The sequence below is a fragment of the Urocampus carinirostris genome, chromosome 6 (genome assembly GCF_059441175.1).
Source record: "Urocampus carinirostris isolate Australia breed hairy pipefish chromosome 6, RoL_Ucar_1.0, whole genome shotgun sequence".
NCBI lineage: Eukaryota > Metazoa > Chordata > Actinopteri > Syngnathiformes > Syngnathidae > Urocampus > Urocampus carinirostris.
Window position 1 is genome coordinate 5,598,261 of NC_142354.1, and position 13,182 is coordinate 5,611,442.

Genomic DNA, 13,182 nt, shown 5'->3' on the forward strand with positions numbered 1-13,182 from the left:
AGATAATCCTTTGTCGCTGGAACAGGGGTGGCTGAGGGACTTTTATCCTGCAGCCGGAACAGGAGATGGGGGCGGCCGAAGGACCTTCGCCTTACCGCCAAAACAGTGGCACCCACAGAACCTTTGCCTTGCTGCCAGAACAGGATACATGGGCGGCCTTGGGACCTTTGCTGCGCCACCGGAACTGGGAACGTGGGCAGCTCGAGGGACCTCCACCTCACTGCCGAAACAGGACGGGGAGCCACAGGAGCTTTGCCTCACCGCCTGAACAGGTGGACCGGTGCGGGTGGACCCAGATGCGGGCAACCCGGTGCCCAGTTCCAAATACAATGCAATGCAAAGTGGCATACCAGATCCTAACATAAACTTTCCCCCCAGGGGCCAGATTACAAAAGCCTTGATTTCTTGAATGGACATTTTGTTAGTAGTTTAGTGCCCACTTGTTTGGTTGTAACTTTGTTCCTTGCATCTCCAATTACGGTTTGAAATTTGTTTCTGTTTAGATCGTGTCAAGTTTTGACATTTCGATGTTTTTTTTAACCATTTTTTGTTCGTTACTTTGTATAAATCTAAATAAATACCATCACTCTTTTTGAGCACCCCTGTCTTAGTTCCTACTTAGCCCATATAGGTTCACTCACAAAAACCTAACACTCATAGAGAAAAAAATCCAAAATATAAATTTAAAAAAGAAAATGGAAAAAAATGGGTCACTTCTTTTTTGGACTCTTCAGCCTACTTTTTTCTGTTTTTGTATTAAAGTGGGCCGAGGCCTCAGACTGTCTCAATTTATTCTGAAAGTAGAGCGGCGACTCACAATTATGTGATCTTCATCGTTTTCCCCTCACCACCTTCGTCTTCCTCTTCGCCCTTTTCAACAATCCCTTGAGAACAACCGCCGGCGGACATATCTTAGCTTATTGTTCCTTGTTTTAGCTCGGTGTTCTTGCAGGTCACCTGGGACTTCAGTACTAATGGAATTAGTGCCATAATTTTGTTATCAATGTAGGTGTATTGTACTTCTATATTATCATTAATGCCAGCAAGGTAGAAGAAGTGTTTTGGTAAATTTATTCCGGGGGTCAGCAACCTTTGTCTCTAGAGCCGCATGTGGCTCTTCAGCGCCACACTAATGGCTCCCTGAAGCTTTTTTAGAAATGTTTGGTCAGGAAAAAGATAGGGGAGGGAGTAATGTAAAAGGACAAAGATGACACAAACATTCTTTTTCATATCTTAGTGAGGCAGAACCAAGCACATACACACGATTTGACTGACTAGCATTTTTTGGGTGAGCAAAAGGAATTATTAAAAGGCACTCCTCACATGGGAGGATGGTGAAAAATGGGGAAAAAAACACAATCTGGAAAATTCTCACGGTTGGCAAAGTTCAGGAAGTTTAGAATAGATCGACACAAGATCAGAAACATTAAGGGGCAAAAGACGCACTGACAGCCTCTGCTGTCAGCACTGTCCTTTAATACGAAGTGCTGATTAAAGTCAGGTGCTGGAGATGAAGAACAGGTGTTGGGTCATCCAGTTTGTCTGCCTGTTGGCACCCTCTGAAGGACAGTGACGTCCTGGATCCCAACAATTTTTCAAAGCTTTTAAAATATTTTGAAAAAATATTAAATGACTCACTTTAATACATGAATCCCCATTTTTCTTTTAATCCAAAAATAGATCTATACAAGGCTTCTAATTTTCTGCGGCTCCATGCACATTTTTTTCTGGTTAACATGACATGATTTCCTTTGGAAATCGCAGAGATTGATGAACGATTTTTCCTCACCATTTATTTTTCTGTGTTTCAGATCAGTCACTCAGTCATCTAATAATAAAAGCAACTGCTCACCATTCAGTTATATTTAAATTAATTATGTTCGATATCACAATCATTTCAGGCGGAAACCTGTATTGGTACTCCGCAATCTCCAAGATGAATCATAACACGACATGAAAAACATTTACAGTATTTTGCACACTATAAGGAGCACAGGATTTTAAAGTGCACCCCCAAAATACCTGTTTTTTGGAAGATATTTTTCATATATGTTGCAATTTTTTAAATACAAATTTAAAAAATGCATTTAAATTAAAATGAATTATTCGACAGAAGACAGAAATTAACATTATTACCTCTATTTTCACCACTGAAATTAATTTTAGCAACAAATAATCAACATGTTAACCAGAAGAGGCCACTCAAAAGTCTATATGTTTTTCAAAGGCAGAACATTTACTGTATGCAGTATCATTTAACTGTAACTATGCTTTGCCAATTTTATCTACTTGTTGTTTTATAAGACGCACTTTGAAATTTCTGGCCAGATTGGGTTTTTTAGGGACCGGGTACATTTTGCTTTCTTCCTGCCCATTTTATGATCTTTTGTGCTAGTCCACTAGATTTTTTATACATGGTACCTTAATTTGTCTTTTACAAGTAAACATTGACGGTAGAGTGCTAAGTAGCTCCAGATGTCTGACAGGCTCTGAAACAGATACACAATACCGGGTATGGTTGGAACACTGCTAGTGGACAGTTTAACAATGTGATTCGTTAATTAGAAATCAGCTTCAGATAGTCCAATATTTGAACACATATTTATTTATAGAAATATGTAAGAAGAAGAGCATGGAATAGAACAAAGTTTATCCATTTGAATGGACAGCATTGCTAACCAGAGTCTTACAAGCACTTAATGCAAATGTATAAGCCAGAGCCTCGGGTACAGCCTTCATGGGCAAATTGCTTAAAATCAAAACACTGTACTCAATTTACTTTCCTTGCTGTTCTTTCCCCTTGAATTAGTCAACACTGACTATACAGAATGTCATTTTTGGATGTGTTACAGCTGTCCCTGTACCAATCAGTATTCACTAAAAGGACAGCCTCCTAAATAAAAAAAACTTTTATTTAGTAATAAAAAAGCAAATATTGATTTGAATACTGGGCAAAAATACATGAACCATTATACAAAAGTTAATTTTTATTAAAAAAAAAAAATAGGTCGAGAAATTTATATTTCTTTCTCACCGTGGAATCTTATATCATGCATTGGGGTGTGAAGCTAACATTTTCTCAAGTGGTTGTTAGTTAGCATGAAAAATGAAACATAGGATTGAAGCTATTAATGTGGACATTACAGCCATGGGCCAGAAATCTGTCAATCTTTAGCATATTTGACTTTAAAAAAACTGTTATAAAGAAAAGTTTGAAATCTTATTTGGAAAAACTCTTCCAATTGGTCAAACTTTTAACTATTACAACGTTCCACGGGTTACAGCCGTAATCTCCATTATGATAAGATGAAACAATATGATGCTTGTTGTATCGATTCAATGCCCACTATCCTGTAGTAGCTCAGCGGCCAGTTAGTTTCTTGCCTCTACATAGAGCAACTGGATTGATTATCAGCAGCTGAAGGGCCCCCACAGCACACTTTGAGTTATGACACTTCGCATCAGATCAATTCCATCGCTGGCGGCCAGCAACGTGATTCAAGACGCATTCACTTCATTGCGGCGGTCCCTTTTCCATCAAGTCATCGAACCCTGTCAGTTGACTCTTCTATGAAATCACAACTTAAGAGCAGCAAGTCACCAATGTAAGAATTACCTCATATGCTACACATTCTTGATAACAATGTCGTGGCCAGACTACTGTAATGTATCGCTACTTTGTGCTTCAGTTTTCGCTGGTTCAATGCTTGGCTGATCTTGAATTGCATTGTCTTTATCGTAATTTAATCAACGTATGATTCATTGTGTTCTTTAGTAGACAGCACACAGTGAATGCTATCACGGGGGCAGGTTGTATGTGTGTATGTTGGGTGGGCGACAGCTGGTATTTTAGCGGCTTGTTGCATTTAAAAGAAATTCTTCAAATAAATCGGACTATGAATCAAGTCAGAAGAGCGCAAAGAAACTGTTATCTCCCGCCCGTTCTGCATGGATTATTATCAGGTCAGAAAAGCGACTGAGGCGGCATCAGGAGATAAAGCATGGTCCAGCCGACTGCGAACAGCTATGTAACAACTCTGTTAAGCCACCCCTGCCAAGCTTGTATATCACGGCAGATCCATTACCCATAAAATGGATGACCTGGAGCTACAACTCGTGGGAAACCTGCACATTTAGGACAAATGTAATTGTATCTTCGAGGAGACCTGGCACAATCCGAGAACACCATGCACCTAGCAAGCCGCTTGCCAAATTGCTCTCTTGCACTGAATGGAAAAGCCCTTTAAATTATGTTGTACATTTATATGAAGACACTTCAATGAACATAAATTCTGTGTTCTGTTTTTACTTGTCAATCTATAGTTGTTATTTTGTTACAGTCGTATACTCTCAGTTGGTGAGGACTTTTATGACAGTGCGACAGTACTTCGCGGATTTTAATTTTTTGCGGGAGGTTCTGGTCCCTATTGACCGCGACAACCGAGGGATTACTGTAGTGTGAGTCAAGCCAACATATTTTTAAGAAGTTCACTTACACTATCAAATACTGATAACAAGATTTTAAAAAGTCTGGAGGAAAAATTGTGATTCTTGTAAGAAACAGTCGTATACTGCAAAAGTTCCATCCATCCATCTATCATCTGCACCGCTTATCCTCATTAGGGTCGCGGGGCACTGCAAAAGTTGATTTGATAAATTGATTATCCATTATCCATCTATTATCTGCACCACGTATCCTCAGTAGAGTCACAGGGGTGCTGGAGCCCATCCCATCTAACTTAGGGCAGTGGGCACCCTCCACTGGTTGCCAGCCAGTCGCAGGGCACAGACAACTCACTTGCTCATTCACACCTAGGAACAATTTGGACTGGATTTGAACCCATGACTTCACAACTGTGCCGCGGACGCATAAACCACTCAGCTGCCTATGAATTGATTAAATAAAATAATTTGTAAAAAAGGTGTCTTGGGGAATTTCACTTGGAAACATTTAATTCTTTGGGTCAATGCCTGTCTAAAAAGTGGAAACGTGAAAGAAAAATGGGGTTGTCCTCCAATTAGTTTATTATTGTTCAGTGACAATGCCTCTTCAACCTGCTTCTGTCAAGAAAAAAAGTGCACAGTTTCAGACCCAGAACCAGCAGGCTCAAAGACAGCTTCTTCCATCAAGTTGTCTGGACTCTGAACATCCCTAACCTCCTAGATCCCCACCTCTCTGCCTTCTGCCAAATCAATGCAAAACTGCTCCTTTTGTACTTTGAACATTTTTTGAATCTAAACCGTTTTATATGCATACATTTTGTTTGAGTTATTACCTTGCTGCTGTGTTATTTATAGTGTGTCTTATTTATTGCATGTTTGCACGTGGGGGAAAGAAGGTATTTTATCTGTGCTGTATGTTGTGCATATAACATTTTTGACAATAAAGTTGAATTTGAATTTATTGTGTATTTAATACTGAACACATGCAAAGGAGCCAGTTTGTTATTTTGACTATTATAACACACTGCTGTTCATTTGTTTTGACCGTTATGAATGCTTTACGTTATCATCACTATTGGCCAATCACATTGCTGTTCTTTGATATCCACACCTATTAGGGCGGATTTGCTTTTACAACCTAGTTTAATATAAAGAAAGGGCTGAGGGCAAGATCTTTAGAACAGGTTTGAATTTCTCATCTGAGGTTTGGGCTCTCTCCTGTTCTCCTGGCATTTTCAAAATCAATTGATGACATCCCTCCTTATTTTAAATGTTTAATAAAATTTACAGTAAACATTCAAGTAAACGGTGTATTGTGTTTAAAAGTGCTGTCTGTAACTTCAAAATATTGTACTGGCTGATGCCATCATCTAGCTAAAATTATCATTTCAGCTCCTTTTGTTGCATGTGCAAGTATGTGAATTTTTTTTAAATTTTTTGGGGGGTTTGGGTTCCCCCATTCCCCCGCCTCCATTTTCTTCAGCGTAATGTGCTCCGGTGCTGGAAATAAGAGGGTGAAAGATAAAAAGACGGGTGCAATTGAAAGAAAATGTAAAGGCTCTGTGTGTCACGAAACAGACCGGGAATCAGGAAGCTGGAACTCATTTGCGTAGACGATCTGTCACTTTAATTGAGAAGGAAAAGTTGTCCAACACACAAACGGACCAAAAACAAAACAAAGCTGGTATAAAGGCAGGCAAAATTACAATCTAGGCATTGCGTGGACTCAGATCAAACAGGCATGAACAGGTTTTCAACAAGGTTAAACAATGATCTGGCAACGGGCAGTTCCAAAAGGCGAGTTTAAGTACCCATAGGAGTAATCGGGAAAATGCAGGTCAGCCAGTGTCAAGGGGTGGGGCCAGCTGGGCGCCATGACAACCGTGCAGGACATGACAGAACCCCCCCTTCAAGGGACAGCTCCCGAGGTCCCAAAAAGAAACAAATATTACACCTCCCAGAATGGGTCGATGCTCCCGAGAGGGTCACCCCACTCCCTCCACCGAAAACGCAAGAACGGGGAGAGGCAGGGGCAGCAGGCGGACGAATAGGAGCGGCGAGCAGATGAGTCGGACTCAGACGGGTCGGGCGTTGCAGGAGAGTCGAACGGGCGAGTCGAAGAGTCGGAATGGCAGGCAGACAAATCGGGGTGGCGAGCAGACGAGTCAGACCGGTGGGTAGAAGAATCAGACAGGTGGATGGTTGACTCAGGCAAGCAGGCGGGAACCACAGACAGATCGGGCGTTGCAGGAGAGTCGAACGAGTGAGTCTAAGAGTCGGAAAGGCAGGCAGACAAGTCGGAGTGGCGAGCAGAAGAATCAGACGTGCGGACGGGTGAATCAGGCAGGCAGACAGGTCGACAAGCAGACATGGCAGGCGGACATCGTGACAGGCGGACGGACGGATCTCGAGACTGGTGGGAAGGCAGACGTCGAGACAGGCGGATGGACGGACCTCGAGACTGGTGGGAAGGCAGGCGGACGGGCGGAAGTCCAGACAGGAGGAAGGACGGACCTCGAGACCGGTGGGAAGGCAGGCGGACGGACGGATCTCGAGACTGGTGGGAAGGCAGGCTGACGGGCGGAAGTCGAGACAGGAGGAAGGACGGACCTCGAGACCGGTGGGAAGTCAGGCGGACGGATGGGCGTCAAGACAGGCGGAAGGACGGACCTTAAGACCGGTGGGAAGGCATGCGGACAGACGGACGGCGAGACAGGCTGGCGTTGATGTCGAAGGGGACCTGACAGCTCGGCGCCAAGTCTTTCAGGAAACCCCACTCAAGGCACAGCAATAGCCACGACGGGCGGGGCCGTGGTTCGAGTGGACAGGGAAGACGACAATGCAGCCGGAGAAGGAGTCCCGGGAGGCGGGGCCGTTGCCGACAGCCAACGCGACAGGAGCTCAGTCATCTGATCTAATTGCTCCTGCTGGCGCCGCATGCTTTGTAGATTCTTCTGGAACAGCAGTTGGAAGGGTGGCGACGCCACTGGACAATCGCCGGACAGCGTCCTCTGTCCGGTCCAACTGCTGAAGAGCGTAGGGAGTCTCCAGCTCCCCCCAAATTGTGTTGGGATCGTTCGCCGAGTTCTGATTTAATGGCCAGATCATTCTGTCGCGAAACGGACCGGGAATCAGGAACTCATTTGCGTAGACGATCTGTCACTTTAATTGAGAAAGAAAAGTTGTCCAACACACAAACGGACCAAAAACAAAACAAAGCAGGTTCAAAGACAGGCAAAATTCCAATCTAGGCATTACTCAGATCAAACAAGCATGAACAGGTTTTCAACAAGGTTAAAGAATGATTGGGCAGCGGGCAGTTTCAATAGGCGCGTTTAAGTACCCATAGGAGTAATCGGGAAAATGCAGGTCAGCCGGTGTCAAGGGGCGGGGCCAGCTGAGCACCATGACAACCGTGCAGGACATGACACTGTGAACTCAGTTGGACATTGTTAACACATAATGCTAAAATATAAAATTGTAAATGTTATATGGACACGTCAAACTCCGCACACCACTACAAAAGGATTAGTTCAGTATTTTAAACTTTTTTTTAGTCACTGCCTCCAACTCCTGGCTTGTGCCCTCATTGCAGCCTTAGTAAGCTCGTTCATGATGCACGTGCAATTGTGTGCATTTAATAGACACGCTCAAATAAAGTCTTTATTTGGGTTTCTTAGGGTTTTGACTTTAATTAAAGCAGGTCTTTTCTTACGCTAACTATTTGCATGCTACACTGACAAATCAAAAGAAAAAAAAACCAACAGGGACGAGCATGACTCCAGCAGTCCTCAGACTCCCATTCCACCTGCCAATTGTGTTCTACCCTGAACAGCCTTGCTAAAAAGTAAGATAAAAACCGATGGATGCAGTGAAAAATAAAGCATAAGGGCTCTTCGAGCTCAGTTGGGAATTGTTAACACATACGTAATAAAGAAAATATTCTACTTTCAACTTTTTAAGGACATCTCAAACGAGGCACCCTACCTTTAATGATAAAAGCTTATCACGAATAAGGTCACAGAAGGCATCAATCAACTAACACCCTCAAAGCCCAGCATGAGTAAAAGAATTGAGACATTTATTTAAAGAAAAAGCCCAAACACGTGATTTTCTCCAGAATGGATTGCTTTATTGGACTGATTGTTAAGGCATTGACAATACAGTGGAGCATCTTCTTCCAGGACTAAAGTGAACTGTGGATAAAGGCATTATTTAACTTCCTGGCTTTGACTGCAGCAACATTTTCATTTACTACTTGTAAATTTGACAATTAGGTTGTGTGATAAAACAGCTTTTGTATTCAGCATCAAGATTTTGGCATTTACATAGAATTTTTCTTTATGTTTTCACATACTGTTTTCACATCAGCACTTTGTCATAGGCACTTACGGTATCTTGCAATTCATTATTTACTTTAATGTACGTAAAAAAATATATCACATGCAGTGTGAACATTTTATGACAGGCTTTGGTTGCTAATATGGCAGTTGCAAGCATGATTATGATCAAAGCTGCTAAATCGATTATTAAGGCATTTAGAAGAAGGCAGCAATTGATAAAGCTACAATAACGTTCTAGATAGATGATGCAACAAAAATTCCAGCATTGAGGAACAAAATCAAGCATGATTAAAGTGATTGGCACAAGACGATTAAAGTGGGCACTGTGGCAAGAAGTAAACATCGAAAAACCTGAACTTCTCATAATAGCTGCCTTATCCTAATCTAAAAGTCAATTATTTGGCTATTTTCCCACAGAACGCAATTAAGATGCATAGTTAGTCGGGAAATAGGGAATACAGAGCCAAGATGGATTTTGTTTTGTTTTAGAATTTTAAATAGGGTTGCCTTCAGCATTGTGATTGGCAGCAAATAGATTACACAATTTTCTGCACTACTATAAGGTGCATCCGATAATAAGGCAAACCTTTCAAAATGGTCTTTTGTAATACGATTTCATATATAGGGCGCATCAATCTATAAGGCACATGTATCCAAAACTACTGTAAGGGCTAGGGCTGCACTAAAATGAAAAAGTGCCCTTATTGTGCATTGGGTGATCAGTCCAAATATATTGCTGATCAATTTATTAACAGTTGCATAACATTGGATACAACGGGAATCAAATCCAGATGGCGGCATTGAGTGGATCCTGCCCACTAGACCAGTGTTTTCTTAAACAGTGTGCCAGGGCACACAAGTGTGCCATAATACCCAATTCTATCTTTGTATGAACTGTTGCTTTCATTCAGTGATCACCCAGGTAACTTACATTCAATCGTATTAATAGGTGGCAGCAGATTTTGTTTTTCTTTTTAATTTTTCATACTAATTGTCTTCTCATGGGGTAGTACGATATATTTAATAACTTATTTTGTTTGATGAAGCTATTTAATGATAGCCCTGTAAAAACAATGTATCAATTTAAGTAATAATCCCGCACAGAATTTTGTTGATTTTAAAAACAATTTAAAGAAATAAATGTCAGGAACGTAGGACATTGTCCTACTTACAGATAGTTTTGTTCATTCTAAGTGCATATACGTTTTATAGAAAAGCAAATAAAATATGTATATTGAAATTGAAGAGCAGGTTGAAAGTATGGTACACTTTTGTTGGATTGTGTGCCTTGAGATTTTTCAAAAAAAAAAGGAGTGCCTTGACTCCAAAAAGGATGAAAAATACTGCACTAGATCACTAGGGATGCCGACGCAATAATAGCTATTCAGTTCGATCCCCGTTGCCACCATTGTTATGCAGTTTTGGGTGCACGTTCAAATTTTTGGCCAAATTAGGGTTTTTGGGTGCGCCTTCTAGTCCAAAATAAGGTATTATGCGATTGGTCCTCTACAGGATAGGTCCCTTACGTAAGTATAAAATGAGGTGTAGTCCAGGAATATAAGTCAAGAAATAAAGGTGGATGCTATTCTTTTTTTTTTTTACGTTTGAAAACCTCTGCAATTTTTTTTCTCAAAGGTGGTTATTAGGAACCGTCAAATTTCTTGACAATTTCAATGTAGCCCTCATTCTCCTTTGCATCTAGAATCAATTATTTATCTCAATGTGAAAACAACTGCAGTAAAAAAATTACTTTTGGACCCTTTTATTGGGCACAAGCTAAGCGCTGCTGACTGGTCCATTGCATATGGATGGGTGAAATGGAAGTGCTTCTAGAGTATGGGAATGTTTTCTTTGAATTCAAGCTTTGGCAGGCACCTTTGCTGGCACCTTGAGAGGCTGCAAGCCTCTCATTTTGAAGTAGGACACCACCTGGGTGGGCACCTCAGCCAACACCGACTGAGCCAAAGTCGCCAGGGGGGCCTGTGGAGAAAATAATAATTTTACGTTTCGACATCGGCAGACTGAAATCATGTCTTTGTTACATTTGTTTAATCCCCCTTTTGTGTTAGGTATGATACATAGAAACCTACATACATTTCTTTATTGCGTCAAGGCTTCTTGACTTCTTCTTGCAGAATTCTTCTTTTAAACAACAATCTTGCTCGCTTTATAAATGAAAAACCAGTTTACGAGTGGTCCCAGACCAGTCTTCTACCACTAGAGACAGCTCACTGATCGTCACTGCTCACCGCCATCAGATTGGCCCATATTTCCTTTTCTCTTCCCGCCTTCAGGCACCTGATGTTGAACCCTTGGTTATCTTTGGTTACTTTGGTTATACAGTTTATAGCATCTCCTTTTTGTGACCTTTTCCATGAGTTCTGGAAAAGGAAACAGTAAGGTGTGCAAGAAACAAAGGAAATTGAGTAAATTACAAACGTAGCGAGAAAAAAAAGAAAAACATGAGCACGGTGTTTGTGTGAGTGACCAAGCCAAGGTGTACAATTTGGAAGCAGCCAGTGCCGATTACAAAGCCGCGGGAGGACTTAAACAGCGCTTCGCTGCAATCATTTCTGAGGGAGGTTGTACGTATCCCTGTTGCAAAGAAAAACAAAAACCAGCGAGGAGGACAATTCAGAGAACCTGGCATCTACAAAGGAGATTAGAGAGGTGCAGGCTAACAGTGAAAGTGTTGCCAGTCCAGGTAAAAAGTTGGAGATTGAGACGAATGAAAACTGAAACGGGGGGAAGAAAAAAAAGGTTTCACTTTTGTTTAAAGTTACAGTAACCTTCATTTTAAGTGGAGGGTAAGGTAACATGTGTTTTATAGCTGTTTCAATTTGTTTCTTTTGGGAGGCTGGGAACAGGCCAATTCATTATTAATAATTGGATATTTGGAAGAATTGAGCAATTCGGGCTACAAGCGTGACCCAGGAACAAATTAAGCTCTCATGTAGAAGTAAGGCCTGGGCGATATGACAAAAATTGTCATCACATTAAAATAGTTTGGTCGATAACGACAATTATCGCGATGAACATCTCGACCGGTTTTCCTTTTACATTTTAAGTCTAATCTTTGAAAATTGAAAGTTGACAAAATCAGAACAAAGACACATGGTGACAAACTATTAAAAAGCATTTTACACATACGAGGAACTTTAAACAAGTCAATACATTCTCGGAGGGTAAGCTGGTTTCGGGTATGCCCAGATAGCGCCTTGAACGCTAGCAGTTTGTTGCTTAATGGCCCCAGTGCTTGTTGAACGTTCCTTCAGCGTATTTTAGTGGGCAATACTGTTTTAAATGGTGGAATACATTTTCTGTGTTGCCTATCCCAGTTGGCAAAGTTTGCTGTGCATATCACCACTCTGTTTTTTTTAATCAGACTCTAAATAGCCAAAATACCTCCAAACAAGTGAAGATGAAGGGCCTCTCCAGTCTATGTTTCTTTCAGCCTGCTTTGAGAGGGGCTGCTGGGTGTCCAGTGTCTCTTTAGTGCTCATTTTGACTGCTATGTAAATCTTCGGCTTTCATTGTGTGAGCCGCAATTCCTGTGAAATTATTGGCTGGTCCTCGTCACCTTCTTTGTCTCCTAAATGTTGGTCTAGAACTTGCGTTCTCATAGCATTAGCACCCCCATTTTATCCAACGGTCTTTTGGTAATTACAGTCTAAAATATAAATTATCGAATTTTATCAAACATTTTTATTATTTATCGAGGCAAAAATTATATGATGGTAATTATCGTAATTGTTTTATCGCCCAGGTCTATTTTGATGTCCCACTTTATTTTCTAAACGTAGCTATAGTTAACACTTACGTCTTTGAACTTCAGGAAAGGAACAAACTGGACAATGTCCCTGGCGACAGCCTCTCCCACTGTGGACCTCAGCACGCCGTCATCTCCGTCCAGAAGTTCCATGGCCTTAAAATCGGCTGGCCCCACACCGACGATGATGATAGACAACGGCAGGCGAGAGGCACGCACAATAGCATCCCGGGTCTGGTCCAGATCAGTGATCTCGCCGTCGGTGAGGATGAGAAGGACAAAATATTGCTGCATAGTAAAAAGTAAACCATACTTAATCTTATTATTGTGGTAGCGCAGGGGTGAGTTTTTGTCCTCACTGAGGCGCCGTTGCTCTGGGCAGCGGTGGAAGCGATTGAAGCCACGTGGTTGATAATGGGAGAGAAGTTAGTTGGTCCGGAGAGTCGAAGCTGCGGGAGAACCCTTCTGTAGGCCTCCACAATGCCCTGAATGCCTGCCAGGGTAGAACACAAGGACTTCAAATCTACTGAATACGAATACATGATAAAAAGGACATACCATACATTCCATATTCCTGTGCCCTAATGTTGTGGAGATGCAATTGCATTTATTAAAAGGTTTAAAAGA

General features: G+C 41.6%; 1 protein-coding gene across 2 annotated transcripts in view; it reads right to left on the minus strand.

The window, feature by feature from the left end:
* Positions 1 to 8,553: 8,553 nt before the first annotated feature.
* LOC148363625 (copine-1-like) overlaps positions 8,554 to 13,182 on the minus strand; it is a 45,925-nt gene continuing 41,296 nt past the window's right edge. For both annotated transcript variants that reach the window (XM_088337583.1, XM_088337582.1), the window contains exons 14-16: positions 12,915 to 13,048; positions 12,607 to 12,843; positions 8,554 to 10,766 (exon numbers count right to left, since the gene is read on the minus strand). In XM_088337583.1, coding sequence (XP_088193709.1) covers positions 10,644 to 10,766; positions 12,607 to 12,843; positions 12,915 to 13,048 — 494 coding nt within the window. In that variant the 3' untranslated portion in view covers positions 8,554 to 10,643. The remainder of the gene's footprint in view (positions 10,767 to 12,606; positions 12,844 to 12,914; positions 13,049 to 13,182) is intronic.